At 47.6% G+C, this 15,064-nt stretch overlaps 1 protein-coding gene across 6 annotated transcripts in view; it reads left to right on the plus strand.

Moving 5' to 3' along the window:
• Positions 1 to 15,064, plus strand: part of TBC1D14 (TBC1 domain family member 14) — a 122,124-nt gene that overhangs the window by 90,042 nt on the left and 17,018 nt on the right. For 4 of the 6 annotated variants that reach the window (XM_031664745.1, XM_021938253.2, XM_031664746.1 and 1 more), the window contains 6 exons: positions 399 to 505; positions 4,078 to 4,158; positions 5,842 to 5,936; positions 9,099 to 9,170; positions 9,858 to 9,986; positions 12,977 to 13,086. In XM_031664745.1, the coding sequence (XP_031520605.1) occupies positions 399 to 505; positions 4,078 to 4,158; positions 5,842 to 5,936; positions 9,099 to 9,170; positions 9,858 to 9,986; positions 12,977 to 13,086 (594 nt within the window). The remainder of the gene's footprint in view (positions 1 to 398; positions 506 to 4,077; positions 4,159 to 5,841; positions 5,937 to 9,098; positions 9,171 to 9,857; positions 9,987 to 12,976; positions 13,087 to 15,064) is intronic. The other 2 variants (XM_021938254.2, XM_021938255.2) reach the window with 2 other exon arrangements.

A 15,064-nucleotide genomic window follows, 5' to 3' on the forward strand; every position in this document is an offset into this window, starting at 1 on the left:
CCGCAGTGCCACCTGGCACTCCTCACCCACTCTCAGCTACGTGCTGTTCCTGCAGGAGGCCAGGCCATTGCTCTTTCCTGTGTTTTCTGCTCAGAAAGTCCTTCCCATCCTTCATGTGCCCAGGTCAGTCAGAACTTGGCTCCAGAGTGTGCCTGGGCCTCCGGTTCGTGGTGTCCTGTGCTGTGCTGTGCTCTTCCATACCTGCCACGGCAGCTGCCCAGCAGAAGGAGACTGTTGATTTGATCTTTACAGAGCCCTAAACTCTAAGCTGTCTGAGGGCAGGGGCTGTGCCTGCTAACAACGGTGCATCCCAGCTCTTGGTGGTTCGGGGCTAGGCACGCAGGTAGGCAAATGTCTGTGTAGAACAAACTCAAACTCTTGCTTCCATTTTTGTCCAGGTGGTGCTCTAGAAAAGTTCGAGATTTATGGTGGCAGGGAATCCCTCCAAGTGTGAGAGGCAAAGTCTGGAGCTTAGCCATTGGCAACGAGTTAAATATCACCCATGGTGAGTGGCCTGCATGATCCTGGGAGTCCACCCCAGACCCTGTGTCTTCTCTCCCTTTTGCCCTGTTGGAAAGAAAGGCAACCATTGCCATGAATCTGTGTCTTTTGAGAGACCAGGAGACTGTATTCTTCGGGAGAGAGGGGCAGGCGGGAGGCCTGCGTTTAGTGCTGTGCCCTCCAGTTACCTGACAGCTCAGTGCAGGAGCCCTTGAGTAGAGGGAGCGTGGAAGACGGGGCTCAGGGCATTGGGGAGGTGCCTGAGCTTCACGGATCCAAGTCCTAGGAAGGCAAGGCTTGACTGGGAAGTGAGTGTGGAAGGGGCAGGTGGTTCTTGCTGTGAGGGTGTTTGTTGTACTGGGGTGTCTGTTGGTATTTTGTGGGATTTATTTCAGGCAGCCTTGGAGGGGACAACATACTATTCTGGGACTGGGGTCCTTGGGGCTCTGGGGGTTTGTCAGCTGGGTGAAAACCATGCTCAGTGATCTCTCGCTGTATTGCATCTACGCGGTTTGCATGTACACCTCCTCCCTCAGACTGAATTCGCTTCCCCACATGTCCCGAGCACTCTGCAGCGTGTCCAGTGTGTAATAGGTGCCGTGAGCCCACAGTCTTCAAATCAAGTGATTAATACTGGCAGCCATTCTTTTCACTTCTGCCTCCCTGCCTGCATTCTGAGTTGTGGAAAGACGGGGCTGCCTTCATGCTCTTTCTGGGGCCTCGGACCTGCCTGGGGAGTTGATGATGTGGTTTTTATGCTCATGAAGGCCTCGAGTTTAAACAGTTGGTTGGTATCTTCGCTCTCTAGTTGGGATTTTGATTGTTGTTCTTATCTTGACAGGTCAGCTTAGCCTCATCCCAGGCAGGGTCTCCCCTCGCGGAGCATCAGCCGGCTGGCTGGTGACTGGCTTCTGTGCGGTGCAGTCCTACAGAGGAACGTGGGGGCCCAGAACTCCCTCTTTTGGCTAAATCCATACCTACCAAAACTTTGTTTTAACTTGTCTGTGTGAGAAGATGAGTAACATTTAACTTGTGGAAATGGTTTTTTAAAAGCATCCTCAGAAGTTGAGGTTTGGAGAAATTACTGAGCATTTGTTTCTAAACTCTGTCTCTGCAGATTGGATGGAATGCACAGTCCTTTGTGTGTGCGTTTAATTTGTGCTTTTCACGGATGCCTGGGTGGATTTTATTTAAATTAAAACCTATGGACCATATTGTTTTGGATTGGGCAAAACCGCTGATGAATCAATTACATGTTTAGACACGAGTCTTAGACATTTGTCCGAACCTTGGTATTGGCCCGATTTGTGTTCATTGTGTCCGTCTTGTATTGTGAGCCGGGCAGTGTCAGTGGCCCCCACTAGCACTGGTGCTCAGGAAGCTGGGCCCTCACCTGCTGTGCTCTCTGCCTTTTCACCCTCACCCAGCCTAGGTCTCCGCATGTGGCAGGCCCTTAAGAAATGCCTGCCGTGTGAATGAATGCCGCCTTATTGGGTCCTGCTTAATCTCGGTTTTACCACATCTCCCAGCCAGTGTAAGAACACAAACTTGATTGTTGAGTACCAAGCATCATATTAGGTTCTTTATTTATGGATCTTATTTAATATCAACAGTGCGACCTTGACCTCATTTTCCTCTAGAGAAGGCTCAGCATCCTGGAAAGGCTGGGACTGTGCCCAGGTCTCTGGCTCTTGTGTGTGGGGCCAGGACTCTGATCCTAGCCCAGGCTAATCCTAAAGCCCGTGTTCTGACTTGGAGAGCCCCAAAGTTTTGCTCTTGTGGTTGTACAATTGGAAACTTAGTGAAAGTCAACCTAATAGTACTATTAAAACTTCACTTTTAAGGCCTCAGTCAGTCTTGTGCTTTGACATTGGAGCAGGGGGTCTGGGAATAGGGTGTGGTAGCCGTCCGGCCTCCAGCATTCCCCAGATACACACCAGTAAAACCATGGGGGAGAATCCTAAAACTCTTGACACTTTGACCATTGAATCCCGAGGCTGGTAGCCTGTGTGACTTAACTGTCAAATGTCTCACTTGGAAAGTGATTCCCTGGTGGCCATGGCCACACAATGGTATTCATCCACCTTTGGCCAAAATGACCAAAGCTTGGCCTGCCTCCTAGAGGCCGACAGCAGGTGGAAGTGCCCCCAGGTGCATGAGGCACCAGTGCAAAGCAGTGTGGGATTGTCCTGGGAGCATGTGTGCTGACTTACTGCTTTAGACACTGATACTATAATAGTGAAACTAGAATTTGGATTACATTTTAATAAAACAATGTACACTGCCCAGAAGGCAGATATGCTCTGCTCTATTTTCCAAAAGTAATCATGGGAAAAATAAAGTGCTCAAAATTCCATGGGTAGCTGCAATTAAAGTCTCAGTGATAGACTAGTGATTGCGTGTAACCCGAGACATCTGGGAGCTGATCAGGACCATCAGAGCCAGAGTGGTGGCAGGTGCAGCGGCTCACGCTTGTCATCCCATCACTTGGGGAGGTTGCGGTGGGGGAAATCACCTGAGGTCAGGAGTTTGAGACCAGCCTGGCCAACATGGCCAAATCCCATCTCTACTAAAGAAAAAAAAAAAAAAAGTCACCGGTCGCGGTGGCGTGCACCTGTAATCCCACCTATTCAGGAGGCTGAGTCAAGAAAATCGCTTGAATCCAGGAGGCAGAGGTTGCAGTGAGCCGAGATCGCGCCACTGCACTCCAGCCTGGGTGACAGAGCAAGACTCCATCTCGGAAAAAAAAAGAAAAAGCCAGACAACCAGGGAGCACCTGAGACTGGGCTGTGTCGGGGAACAGGGCGCTGAGAAGGAGCTCTGTGGGTTCAGCCTTCACACTTGTCCTTGAAAGAAGAAGGGGGCATGGATATACCCATGGAGGTCTGTGTATGCTAGTGAAGTCGCCTTGTTTAACTATTACCAAACCACCCAAAGAGGCTGTCACAAAAATAAGTTGTAAATATGGGGATTTGGAGGCTGTCGTGAGCCTTCTCTGCCAGCAAGAGTCCTGTGTTTTGCAGCTTCTGTATATTCCTGGGATCTCCCCCACCCCTGCTCCACTGCCAGGCAGCAAGACGAGGAGGCCTGTGCCAGGTGGGGGCAATTGCATCATGTCCTTACTTGAAACCTGATGCTTCTCTGCTGGTCCCTCCTTCCCTCCCTTGGTCAGTGAGACATTCATTGATTGGGTTGCTCTGTGTCAGTTCCAGTGCTGTGTGTTTTGGATACAGAGGGAGGGAGAGAGCTTCACCGTCTTGCCCCAGGGATCTTGCGGTCTGGGAGAGGCAGCAGACAAGTCACAAAGACCAAAACAAGGCAGTTTTGTGGTTGGGTTGTGTCGTAGAAGTAAACAGTGGTGATGTGTGTAATCTTTCTCTGTTTAAGGCTGTGTCTTTAAACAAAATTACTTTCAGGCCACGTTGGGGGGAATTGTTTAAGTAGCCTATGAAGTGTGCATTAAGCCTATTATAGTTGAACTTAAGTATTTGAAGGAAATAGTACTGTGTTCTGTGGTGTTTTGACGAAAAATACTCACATGTGCACATAACACTTACCCAGAGGCTTTTCTTCCAGAGCTCTTTGACATCTGTCTTGCCCGAGCCAAGGAGAGGTGGCGGTCCCTTAGCACGGGAGGCTCTGAAGTGGAGAATGAAGGTAGAGTCTCTTCCAAAACCAGCGGGCTGCTGTGCTCAATTGTGTCTGTCATTCTTTATTACATAGTGAAGAAAATGGACTTAACCACGGTTGAGAGTGATGTGGATTCATGAAAAGCTCCACGAGAAAAGGGTTTTTGTTGTTTTTTTTTTTTAAGCAAAAATTAAAGGTAAAAAGCTTTTATAAGAATTGGCCGAGTGCGGTGGCTCACGCCTGTAATCTCAGCACTTTGGGAGGCCAAGGTGGATGGATCACCTGAGGTCAGGAGTTCGAGACCAGCCTGGCCAACATGGCGAAACCCTGTCTGTACTAAAAATACAAAAATTAGGCTGGGTGCAAGGGCTCACGCCTGTAATCCCAGCACTTTGGGAGGCTGAGGTGGGTGGATCACGAGGTCAGGAGTTCATGACCAGCCTGGTCAACATGGCGAGACCTCGTCTCTACTAAAAATATAAAAATTAGCCAGGCGTGGTGGTGGGTGCCTGTAATTCCAGCTACTCTGGAGGCTGAGGCAGGAGAATCACTTGAACCCGGGAGGTGAAGGTTGCAGTGAGCCAAGATCACGCCACTGCATTCCAGCCTGGGTGATAAGAGTGAGACTCTGTCTCAAGAAAAAACAGAAATTAGCTGGGCTTGGTGGTGTGCACCTGTAATCCCAGCTACTTGGGAGGCTGAGGCAGGAGAATCGCTTGAACGCTGGAGGTGGAGGTTGCAGTGAGCCAAGATCTCACCACTGCACTCCAGCCTAGGTGACAGAGCAAGACTCCCTCTTAAAAAAAAAAAAAAAAAAAAGAAAGAATGAATTAGAACATCCCAGTTCCTGAGAGGTATTTGTGTCCTAACATGCTGGAGGGCTGGTCATAACCAGTGTCACTCCCTTTAAAGTTGTTCATGTGACTTCCAGTAGCCTGGTGTCTGGGATTAGTTGAACACTGCATGTTTGCTAGATTATGCCTTTAGCATTTTCCATAACACACAAGAATGATTACTTCTGTTGGTTATTCTATTGGTTACGAAGTACATGATTTTACTGATCATTTTTACAGTCTATGTGGTATTAGAATTCAAAAAAGTATAAAACAAATTATGATTACTTGTTAGAAATATTATACACTGGCTGGGCACAGTGACTCGTGCCTATAATCCTAGCACTTTGGGAGGCTGAGGTGGGCAAATCAGTTAAGGCCAGGAGTTCAAAACCAGCCTGGGCAACAAAGAAAGACGCTGTCTCTACAAAAAGATAAAAGAAAAAAGAAATATCACACAAGTATAATACCGCAATCGTTTCTACATCTAGTGATTTCCACTGAAGATGTTAAAGATGTGTGACGTGTGTGTGTGTGTTTATGCTTGGAGTTTCTTTGTGTTTATTCTCCTACTTGTCCTTCCTTTCCACTGATTGTTATTGGTGAGAGGTATTATGTCAGATTTTGATATCAGATGCTAGAAAATACCTAATGAATATCTGATATCTAATCTAGAATTAGCTGGTGCTATGTTCTCTAAGAAACCCTGCAATCTGTTAAATACTCTGAAGCTGCACTGTGAGTCAAGATGTGATTACGTCAGTGTGCTTCTGAAGAACTCTTTTGCGTCTTTCGTTCTTGTAAAACTTCAGAGGCTCATAATTGTCCTACATTCGTGCCCTTGAGGAATGTAATGATTTTTGGCATCTTTTGACAGATGCTGGTTTTTCAGCAGCAGACAGAGAAGCCAGTCTGGAGCTTATTAAACTGGACATTTCTAGAACGTTTCCTAATCTCTGCATTTTCCAGCAAGTAAGTAGGTGGTGACTTGTTGCTTTCAAGTATGTTTTGTCTAAAATTCATAGATGCTGAACTGTGTATATTTGTTGTCAAGTTTGAAAGGTACTTGGGTTTTTGTGGGTGTTAGGAAGTAGGGTGGATGTTACTGTTAAATACATTTAGAGTTTTTAAAATAAGTAAGTGATCCTTTCCAACAAATATTTGCTATGTCCATACTTGTGCTCCAAAAGACGATTCTGTCTTCCTCTTGAGATACATGTCTCGGGGCCCTCTGGTCTGAGAGGGTGGCCGTGGGTGGCTCTGGCTCTGTCTCCTGGCACTTTCCTGGACACTCCTCTGCTCTCAGGACTGTGTGTAGCAGTCTGCACTCAGCAAGGCCATGGCGGTGTGATGGGCTTCGGCTCAGATGAGCCCAGTGCAGTGAGCCCATGTGAGGAAGGGAAATCCCTGGCAACCAAGGTGGGTGGTCAAGCCAGGGTGACAGGTTTCTGAGCAGGTGGACCAGGAGAACGGTACAGCTGAGGGACAGAAGCCGGCTGTGGGAGATAGGACAGGCTCCTTGGATGGCAGGAAGAGCAGAGTGGAACCTCCTTGTGGGCATCTGAGCGCAGGACAGGGCTGCCAGCGGTAGGTTGTGGGGTTATCTGAGCTGAACTCTTTAGAGACCTTCTATTCTTTGAGCCGGCAGACATTGATCTGGGGGTCTTTTGACCCATTTCTTGTCTATAACGGGTTTTTGCGGCAGGGGGGCAGTTCTTGCAGAATACCTCTGCACCTGTCCCTCATCTGTTCTCACTGCCTTTACTCAGTCAGTTTCTCGTCTTTGTGGATTTCCATGTGGGTCTTCAGAAATTTTTTCAGAAGAGGAAAGAGAGGGAATCTACAAAGCTACCAGCAGCCTTGGTCCTGGTGTCTGGTGCGTGAGCCTGATGAGCACCCCACTGGCTTGCAGTAGGCAGTTGACTTAGCTGGGAGCCTGTTTCCTGGAACCCTGCTTCTCCCACAGGGCAGATTTCAGCTTCTCTGTCCTTTTCCCCCAGTTCGTCTCCATAGGCCTCAGTGCACTCCATGCTTTGCAGCCCCTGCATCGCTCTCTTGGAGCTGCTCCCGTTTCTTGCCCTTGGAGGGGAAAGACTTTCTTCCCCCAAGCCCAAAAGGCCCTTCCCCACCCTCCACCCACGGTTCACGTGCCCCTCACCCCGCTGTCCAGGAGAGGTGGCTTTCTAGAAAGGAGTTTCACCTTTGATTTCAAACAATTTGGGCTTTAATCACAGAATGCCTTCTCACTAGCTTTGGGCAGATCCGTCTTTTTGAGCCTTAGTTTGTTCATCTGTAACATAGGATGATCATACCAGCCTAACAGGGCCGTTGACAGTACTTGGCAAATAACAGTGCTTTTTGTCATTAAATCTCTTGAACGTAATTTGAAACTAAGAGAACTAAATCCAACCAGAGGTCAAAGAGCCATATCCTACCAGGTGGCGGCAGAAGTGTGTGATGGAAGAGGTGGTGGGTAGAGGCCAAAGAAGTTTCTTTCCAGGTCCAGTGTAGGGACCTCTCAGCCCTGGTAGAAGGTAGCTTAGTAACCTTTCTAATGAGCAGAAATCGAGTTTGCTAAAAAGAAAGCAAAGAACAGTTGAGGGGAAGAGTGGGGGAACTGAGATGTCCAAAAGCAGTTAAGGTCATTTATTATTTTTTCTTTTTTGAGACGGAGTTTCGCTCGTTGCCCAGGCTGGGGTGGAGTGGCACGATCTCGGCTCACTGCAACCTCCACCTCCTGGGTTCAAGCGATTCTCTTGCCTCAGCCTCCCAAGTAGCTGGGATTACAGGTTGCCCACCACCATGCCTGACCAATTTTTGTATTTTGGGGAGAGAAGGGGTTTCACCATGTTGGCCAGGCTGGTCTCGAACTCCTGACCTCATGATCAGCCTTAGTTTGTTCATCTGTAACATAGGATGATCATACCAGCCTCCCAAAGTGCTGGAAATACTTAGGTGTGAGCCACGGCGCCCGGCTGCATCATTTTTTTCATTTAAGAAATGACATTTAGCACCAAAGTGAGATGGAAGGATCGAAATTACAATGGTAGAAAACCTTTGAAGTTAAAAACATTTAGATTTAAGAGAAGTTCAGTGTGATGCTCTTATTTTCTTATTTAGCCTTGGCCTGGATAAAACTTTATTACAGTCACACTAGTCCTTAGACTGGCATTTGGTGCCACTGCAGACCCTCACCCCCACCCTAGCCCTGGATGTTGTCATTTTCACCCTCTCATTGCTGTTTTTCCTTTTGTCCCTCTGTGATGTGGAACTGTCTCTTCTTTTACTTAGCTCTTTTCACATGCTAGAATATGGTGGTCTGGGCCATGGCATTCTTTTGTAAGCCACCTGTGGTCACCTGTGGAGTGACTTCTTATCTCTCACTGTGTGTGATTTTTATTCCTTGTGTTAAATGTAGGTGCCTGGTAGACATAGACCGTAAGTGTTTGGGACTGAACCTGTCCTTTTGTAGTATCTTCTTACATGCTAACTTCAGCATGAGGCATCTCTGCACTTTCTTATGTGCTCCATTGGGAAAAAAATTCCAACACTTTAATTTTTGGAAGCAGTTATAAGAGCAAGTGGAAATGTTAGAGGGATGGAAGAGCTGGGAGAATGTTTAAACAAAATGGTAGCCACCAGGACTTAGAAGAGTATATTTCCTCAACTTGCCATTCAGAAAACCAACAGAAACAAGGAGAGTGATAAGCCTGGGAAGAGAGGCAGAAAGGATAGTCAGGATGTGGGGCACAGTGGGAGACGACCTGAGTGACACTGAGCAGTCACCTGCCTTGAAGAGCCCCTGTATACCTGGCTCTCCTGGTGGACTTTGAAAGGGAACACAGTTATACAGCAGGAGCCAAATAAAGGATATTTGTCTGGGGTGGTGCTCCTGCCTGGCCCTCCAGCTTCTTTTCAGTGCAGTTTCATAGCGTGAGCTGCAGACTTCCCTAGCTGTGAATGGGTAATTTGTTAAATTCCATATGCATATAGAGCTGCTGGCATCATGCTTGGCGTATTTCATAATGCTGAAAATAGCAGGAGTGGCAGTGGCAGCAGCAGTAGTATCGGAGGTTCTTGTGAGCACTAACAGTCCTTATGCATGTGTTGTTTTTGCTGTGTTGATCCTTTTAGGGTGGTCCATATCATGACATGTTGCACAGTATTTTGGGCGCTTATACTTGTTACCGACCAGATGTGGGTTATGTAAGTGAAGTTTCTCAGTATTTTATAATATTACTATCTAAAAGGAAAGTCAGATATTGTCCAGCGCATGTTAGCTGCAAATGTCAACCCAGTGCCTTCGTTTTTGCCAAGGAGTATGAAAAGTCTCGTGGTAAGTGAGTTGACTCAGTTTCCTCTTAAAGAAATTGAGTTGTCATGGCTGCTCTGGGGCATTAACCACATTTTAATCGAATGCAATTTTTATTTTTGGCATGTGGACTTTTTTCCAACATTAAATCAAAGAAGACTTAACCATGTTAAAAGCAGCAACCATTAAAACACTGCTGATACTTCTGTGGCTTCGCGGATGTGTGTGCGCACGCATGGTTTGGTCTTAAGCTTACTGAGATAGATACACATGTGTACAGCAGCGGGACACTGGACACAGGAAAGGGCAGTATTTCAGATGCTGTGGGCCTAAGAGGGCAGGTTTAGGGTTTTCTATTTGGGGGATAGGAGCAAGGGTGGGGACTGAAGGAGAGCAGGCCAGGTGGCTGGGGTGGCAGGGTGGTGGTTCTGAGTGAGGGCAGTTCAGCGCTGGGTGGCCGGGGAGTGGGGCGGCTCTGGGGACCCTTCTAGTATGAGGGTGGTAGGTTTGTCTTTGCTAAAATGAGCGTGCTGCGGTGCCCCTGTGGCCACTGTGATTTTAACGTGCCTTTCCTTTCTCAGGTCCAGGGCATGTCCTTCATAGCGGCAGTGTTGATCTTGAACTTAGATACTGCAGATGCCTTTATTGCTTTTTCTAACCTTTTGAATAAACCCTGTCAAATGGCGTTTTTCAGAGTGGACCATGGCCTTGTGAGTATCCTCTGTGTTCGGGCCCTGGGTACTGTGTGTGTTTCAATGTCAAGAGTTGCTTACTCGTCTGTGTTTTCAGTGGAAAAACAGAATATATTTTCCCTCTGTGGAGAGATGTTTAGAGTAAGCAGCACTGCAAGGTGGAGGGTGAGTTTGAGCAGTGTATTGCATGGAAGCTTAAAAAGACCTGGTTAGTAGCCATATGTCTGGGTTTCTCAATACATTCTCTCAGAAAAACAGTACCTGGATTTTGGAACATGTGTTCTTTCAATGAAGGAAGAAGTGTGGCTCCTGCTTAAGCACACACACTTGGTGTCAAAGTCACAGCTTGCTGGCAGTGCCCATGTTTGGACCTGTGGGGTAGAACACGTTGTAACCGAGCTGTGTTGCTGCTCATCGTCACCCTGCTTTGTGAAGCGTGCCCACACTCAGGAGAAAGGAGACACGTTGAAGACCATACTCCTTTAGTTTTTGAAAGGCAGCCATTTGTTTAGTGGACTGTTCTAGTCTTTATGACACTGCATAAGTGGGAGGTGGTGACAGTGGGGGGTGGGGCTTACGTGCCTCCCAGATAAGCCTCTGCACCGTTCCGGTGAGGAGATGAAGCTCAGAGTGAAGGGACTCGTTCAAGGCATGCATCTGGTAAATGGAGGAGCTGAGATGTGAATCCGTTCTGGTTCCTAAGTCTTTGTTCTTTCTGTAGCATAGACGTCACCAATTTGACAAGCCCATCAGCTTTTTTTTTTTTTTTTTTTTTTGGGCAGAGTCTTGCTCTGTCGCCCAGGCTGGAGTGCAGTGGTGCAACCTCCGCTTTCTGGGTTCAAGCGATTCTCATGTCTCACCCTCCCTAGTAGCTGGGATTACAGGTGTCTGTCACCATGCCCAGCTAATTTTTTGTATTTTTAGTAGAGATGGGGTTTTGCCATGTTGGCCAGGCTGGTCTTGAACTCCTGACCTCAAGTGATCCATCCACCTTGGCCTCCCAAAGTGCTGGGATTACAGGCGTGAGCCACCACGCCCATCCATCATTGTCGTGATTTGCTGATAATTATTACCAGTACTTCAAGACTAAAATGATCTAATAGTTTAGATCATCTAGAGAGTATTTCTTCCTTGATATCTTAAGGTTTACTGAGTATGTCTTGCTCAGATACTACATACATAAAGTATTTAGAAGCTGTTGGTAAATTTGGTAGCTGTTACTGGAACTATAAATTGGCAGAGTCCTTTTGAAAGACAACTTGGTATTAAGTATCAATAGCTGTAAATAGCATTGGTGTGCAGTTCTGCTCATAAGAATCACTTCTAAGAAAGTCATAAATGTGGACAAAGCATGCACAAAGATAGTCATGACACACTTATTTACGATTGTAAATGTGAGAATCGCTGAAAATGGGGTTAGGAGAATGTAGAATGGTCAATTAAATTTGGTAAGTGATCAGTAGTGATGCTTGCAAAGAACTGCATTGTGAGAAAGTGTTCAAGATGTTAATTTCTTCATTATCAATTCTTACATAATGTATGTAAGATAAAACATAAACTATAGTGACTATTGTATTTGACAATAAAAGGAAATAGGCCACAGAATTACTAGTGTTTATGGATTGTTGAATGATAGATTAATAGTGTTTATGTGTTTCCTAAGTTTTCTACAGTGAGTGTTTACAGATATGACTTTCATAATCAGGTAAAAACTTACCTTTCCACGAAAAGTAATGGTCAGAAACGGAAAATAAATCTTGAGGAAGCGTTTTTACTCTTGAAATAACTCATTGACACAGTATATACTGGCCTTATGTTGCTTGTGATACTAATTCCTGGAAATTAAAATTCCTGCATGTAAATTTAATTTCATCTTTTTATAAATAAATGATTCCCATCTAAATTTCTGCTGATTTTGAAAATAAGACCCCAGCTTTCTCTTTGGAAACATGATAGAAATTGTGCTTAGGAATCGTGGCTTGTATTTTTAAGGAGAAACCATGGAGTCATAATGTTGAGTGGGGTCTTCATGACAGCAGCAGGTTTTCTCCCTGGCAGCCCTGCTGAGCTTAGGGCTGTGAAACTCTGCCGGGGGATGTCCTGTGCGCTGGAGGATGCTGAGCAGCTTCCCAGCCTCCACATCCCCGTGCCAGCAGCACCTGCTCCCAGTTGTGATGACCAGAAGTATCTCCAGACATTGACCAATGTTCCCTTAGAGGCAAAACCACTCCCTTTTGGGATCCACTGTCTACAGTACAGCCCCTCCTTCAGATGCACAGACACCAGAGTTGTGATCTGCCCCCAGGCGCCCAGCTGGCGAGCACTGGAGCAGAACTGGGCCACCATCGGATGGATGCTGCCCCTAGTCCAGTTGGAGTTCTTTCTGCTGTCAGCACTGCTTCCCAGCTTTGTATGTTTCGTTTCCTTAAAAAACTGTCAACTGTTGAAAAGCAAGTTCCATAAACTACGGGCTATAACGCCCTCCTTTCCTCCTTTCCCTGTAGTGTTTCTCCCTCGTTGCATTCAAAGGTGTGCATCTGTCCGCTGGAGCGGTGCTACCCTTGACTCAGACATGAGTCGTGTAGCCCCCTGGAAGTGCTAGGGGTTGGACAAGGCGTGCATGCTTTTCCAGATACTTTTCCACAGTTCATACATTCCTGGTTTTTAGGATAGAGTGAGTCTGTACAGGCTCCACCTTTGCAGCAGGGCAGGCACAAATTCATTCCCAGTTTTACCATGAACGAAGCCTGTGCCCTTATTTGGCAAGTTCCGTAACTGCTTTGGGTTTCAGTTCCCTTTTCTATGAATTGAAGATGAGGTGTAGCCATTGATGCCATTGTGAAGATTAGAAATAGTACTTGTTTATCAGTAAGTTGCCATTCAAAATGTGTTAGTAGTTACGTAAGAAGGTAATTGTTGGAATCTAAAGATATACGTGTATTGACTGTTTTTGTAAACTGGAAACTTGTGCAGATAGTTTCTGAGTAAATTTCATATTATCTCCCTAGATGTTGACTTATTTTGCTGCATTTGAGGTATTCTTTGAAGAAAATTTGCCGAAACTGTTTGCCCATTTCAAGAAGAACAACCTAACTCCAGATATCTACCTAATTGATTGGTAAGACTGGCTTTTCCCTGTGTTTTCACAGCATTTCTCAACCCTTGCCTGTTCTTCACTCTCTTCTCTGCCAACTTCTTCATGGCCCGGCTGAGTCCTCATGTCCTGCTCTCCAGCCTTCCCTGATGTCCCTGCCCCTGAGTTTTATTTCCGTCAGTGCCTCCGCCTGGCCCTCCTGAATTCCCTCAAGGGGAGAGATGGTATCTTGGGCCTGTTTGTGTCCATTCCTTAAAGGACCAAGCACCAGGTCTGTGCAGGCTCTTGCCGGGTATAGAGGTGGCCTGAGGAACAAGGCCAGCGCTTGCCTGTCAGGAGCTCCTGGCTTGTGGGAGACACGTGTGTCTGTGGGCACTGTCCACGTGAGATGAGTGCTGTCTTGGAAGGCAGGAGGTCCTGGACCCAGTGCAGGGGTCGGAGTACACGGAGCGAAGGTGACCAGCGCATGTGCCATTCCAGAGTCACCGGGTACTAGCCAGGTCCAGTGGGGTAGAGGCTGAAAGTAAAGGGCAGAGGACCGCAGGCGTGAGGTTGGGAGGCCAGGTCACGGTGGCTCTTAGACCTGAGCTCTGGAGCTTGGGCAGGATTGCGGGGCCGGGGGAGTGGCAGAGGCTGCTGCTTATGATGAGGGTGGGGCAGATCCAGCTGTGAGTTTTAAGTTACCTGGGAGGCAGGAGAGCCTGGGAACAGAGAGACAAATTAAGGGGGAAAAAGCCAAAGTAGGTGGAGAGAAGGCCCCATGGAAATATTGTGGGTATGTCGAGAATCTGGTCAGTTCCTGACTGCGGGTTGGGAAAGGGGTTTGCTGATGCCTTCAGCTGAGACCAAAGACAAATGGAGAAGATTTGGCCAGGGCAGTTAGTGGATTTGTCTTCAGACGGGTGATTTTGAGATGCCTGTGGGACATGTAAGTAGAGGCGTCCTGAGACAGACAGATACGAGGATCCTGAGAGGTCTACGCAGCAGCAGTAGGCCAGGCAGGTCTTCATGCCGTGGTGAAAGGGGCTGCTGAGGATGGGGTGTGGCTGTCAGCCCAGAGAGCACCATGTTTGAGGGCCAGGTAAGAGGGCTGGGAGACCTGTGCATGGAAGGGAGCAGCCTCTCAGGTCACGTAGTGGGAAGAGGGTGCCTCCGGGATCCAGCAGCCCCAGCCCAAACCCAGCTTCTCCCATTATTGCCTTGTGGCCGTGGGGAAGGCTGTGAAGCCCTTCTGAGCTCCCGGTTCCTTATCTGCAGACTGCAGTGATTCACCCCACACGGTGCTGCCGGGTGACCGTGCGGCGCCACCCGACTCAGAAGGGGCTCCGCAGAAGCAAAGAAGGTACTGTTCGACCAGAAAGGCATGTTCCACTAAATTGTATGGTAAATGTACAGCCACTGTGGACAGAGAGCCGGCTGGTCTGGTTTTGTCGTTGCCCACTTTCTTCAGCAGAAGGGAAGGTAAAATTCAAGTATCATTTGAAAGGAAGCTGACCCCTTAGCTGAAGCAGACTTGTCTGTGCCTGTAAGAGTACGCCTTTGGGATTCTTGGTGTGTTGCTTCCGTCCTAAACCCTGGACAGTTCTCACTCTGCTGACCTTTGCCGTGAAGGCTGAGGGGTTTGGAGGTTAAATCTTTTTTTTTTTTTTTTTTTTTTTTTTTTTGAGACGGAGTCTCACGCTGTCGCCCAGGCTGGAGTGCAGTGGCGCGATCTCGGCTCACTGCAAGCTCCGCCTCCCGGGTTCACGCCATTCTTCTGCCTCAGCCTCCCGAGTAGCTGGGACTACAGGCGCCCGCCACTGCGCCCGGCTAATTTTTTGTATTTTTAGTAGAGACGGGGTTTCACTGTGGTCTCGATCTCCTGACCTTGTGATCCGCCTGCCTCGGCCTCCCAAAGTGCTGGGATTACAGGCGTGAGCCACCGCGCCCGGCAGAGGTTAAATCTTGTAGCTGACGCCACAAGGCGCTGGTGACTGAGGACAGGGAACATGGGGCCGTGAGC

Source organism: Papio anubis, chromosome 3 (assembly GCF_008728515.1).
Source record: "Papio anubis isolate 15944 chromosome 3, Panubis1.0, whole genome shotgun sequence".
Lineage (NCBI taxonomy): Eukaryota > Metazoa > Chordata > Mammalia > Primates > Cercopithecidae > Papio > Papio anubis.